General features: G+C 56.2%; 1 protein-coding gene across 1 annotated transcript; it reads left to right on the top strand.

The window, feature by feature from the left end:
* Window positions 1-277: 277 nt before the first annotated feature.
* On the top strand, window positions 278-447 carry GNI_152310 (cyclin; the record flags this gene model as incomplete). Its single annotated transcript, XM_011134502.1, has 1 exon — window positions 278-447. A coding segment is annotated over one exon (170 nt), but the record flags the coding sequence as incomplete, so codon positions are not given.
* Between the last annotated feature and the right edge of the window lie 1,889 nt (window positions 448-2,336).

Genomic DNA, 2,336 nt, shown 5'->3' with positions numbered 1-2,336 from the left:
CCCCCCCCCCCCTAGTACCATTCCTTGTAGGCTGAGTGTTGGATTGCGATGCAAGTACCCTGCTTACGTCTTGGCGCTTTTGTACTTGCGGAAAATCAAGGAACTTCCGTCATCAGTTTTCAGTATTACGACAAACTCGTTCCAAAGGTAGCACTCTCCCTCGCTTGTGTGCTCCCCCCCACTTGTGTGCTCCCCCCCACTTGTGTGCTCCCCCCCACTTGTGTGCTCCCCCCCGCGTGTGTGCCCTCCCCTCCCTTGGAGTATGACGGTTTTGCAGGGTGGTGGCAACGGCTGCGGTGGTGGCTGGTAAGTTTTTCGACGACGTGTACTACTCGAATGAGCATTACGCCTCGGAATTGGGTTTCGAATTGGGTGTATTGAACGAAATGGAGATGTGCATGATCGTGATGTTGAATTACGAGTTGCAGATTGATCCTGCGGTGTTCGGTCACGCGTTGGCTTGTTACGATCGGTCTCGGTTGTGGTACTGTAAATCGCAGCGTTGTGACGCGTTCAGCGGTTTGGGGACGTCACCGCTGCCGTGTCCGGCTGAATTGTTGGTGGCATTGTCAGCAAACTGTTGCGATATAAACGTGTTACCGGCGGAGACGCAAAAGGCCGTCTTTGGCTTTTGGGAAGCTCGCACACGCAGCAACACACGTTTCGAGACCGAGGAGGAACACCTCTGCAAAGCCACGTTGCAAATAAAAGCCAAGTGTATTAACAAACTCCTTACCCAGGTCGTCCACGAATTCAAGACCGAGAAGACGAAGCACGCTGCACCTAACTGCAGCCAAGACAATAACGCCGTCACCGCCAGACTCCTACCTAACAACATTACGCAGCGACTTAAAGCCACTGCTGCCGCCAACTGACTCGCGTAGCAGGGCTCTGACCCCACGCCCCCGGCGTGGTGGGCAGACACACGTGCGTGCCAAGCATATATTGACTGAACATACAACATCCTGTACTGAAAGTATCGTGTACTCAATTCATCGTTTACACACAGTGCTGGACTGAACACCACACAGTCCTGTGCTGAACATTATACAGTCGTACTGAAACATCATAAAAGTCGTACTGAACATACAGTCGTGCTGAGTAGAAAGCAAGTTAGTAAGTAGGTATGTAAGCTAGGAATCGCTACGTGCGCATCTAGAACATACACGACGGGACCACAAGCAACCCGTATTATCGGATCAGGAAGGCGAGGCTCACAAGACGACTCGATCACCAACAGGACCACCCACAGGACCATTCACCCACGTGACCACCCGCTGCGTGGTCCGGACCTTGGTCGACCCGCTGCGGGCCGGGGTAGTTCGGCTGGTCCAGCGTGAGTGGCGCACGTGTGTGCTGCAAGGCACGCGCACGCGCTCTGAGACGTGGTCCACCGGTCGCCTCCTGCGAATCCGTTTGTTTTGATTTCTTCGAGCCGGAGGCGCTCTGCCTCAAAGAGCTTATTCGTATTCTGGTCGGAGGCCGCCTTCTTCAGGCCGGCCTTAGTCGTGCCTTCTTCAGGTCGGCCTCAGTCATGCCTTCTTCAGGTCGGCCTCAGTCGTGCCTTCTCCAGGTCGGCCTCAGTCGTGCCTTCTCCAGGTCGGCCTCAGCCAGACTTGGATTTGGGAAACGCCTTTGGGACCAGATCGTTCCAAGGGTGTCGGTGAGGGTGCGGCCAGTGGGGCCATTTTCGGCTGCAGAAGGGCAGCCACTTTTTTGTCACTTTTTTCCAGAACCGGCTTCCCGTATAACCTGCCAAAACCGCCCCCGCGAATTAAAACAACTTTCGCTTCGGCAAATCGCAAGCCGATCACTCACGAGCGACCGACTGGCTGACTTCAATAACACTACTGGACGTGCCCTTTACTGGACGTACCCTTTACTGGATACGCCACGCACCCTCGGGATCGAGAACCACCAGTTACTTATTGGCAACCGGACCCGCGGACTATCGAAGCGACCGCCGACCGACCACCGATCGACCATTACCGACTGACCCACCAACCGACTACTGACCGGACTGCACACCGAAGTTACGGACCGCGGTGTCATGAGCGAGGGCCTGTTTTGGGCCAGTCACCCGTCGCTGGGCTATGCCCCCGCCCGACGGATCAGCGAGACGCGCGAGTTGCTCGAACTCATGTGCGAAGACGGCACACCCGCCACCGTGCCGAAGTCCAAGGCACAACCTGTGCACCGCAACTCCATGATTGGCGTGCCCAACCTACTTGAACTGGGCGAGTACAGCATGCCCGCCCTCCTCCACAATATACGGGTCCGCTACAAAAGGGTACGTCCCCGCCTTCCAAGACACATTAACCCCCCCCCCCCCCCCC

The sequence above is a fragment of the Gregarina niphandrodes genome (assembly GCF_000223845.1).
Source record: "Gregarina niphandrodes unplaced genomic scaffold scaffold00043, whole genome shotgun sequence".
Taxonomy (NCBI): domain Eukaryota; phylum Apicomplexa; class Conoidasida; order Eugregarinorida; family Gregarinidae; genus Gregarina; species Gregarina niphandrodes.
Note: the sequence above shows the minus strand (reverse complement) of the source record. Positions and strands in the feature narration are given on the sequence as shown.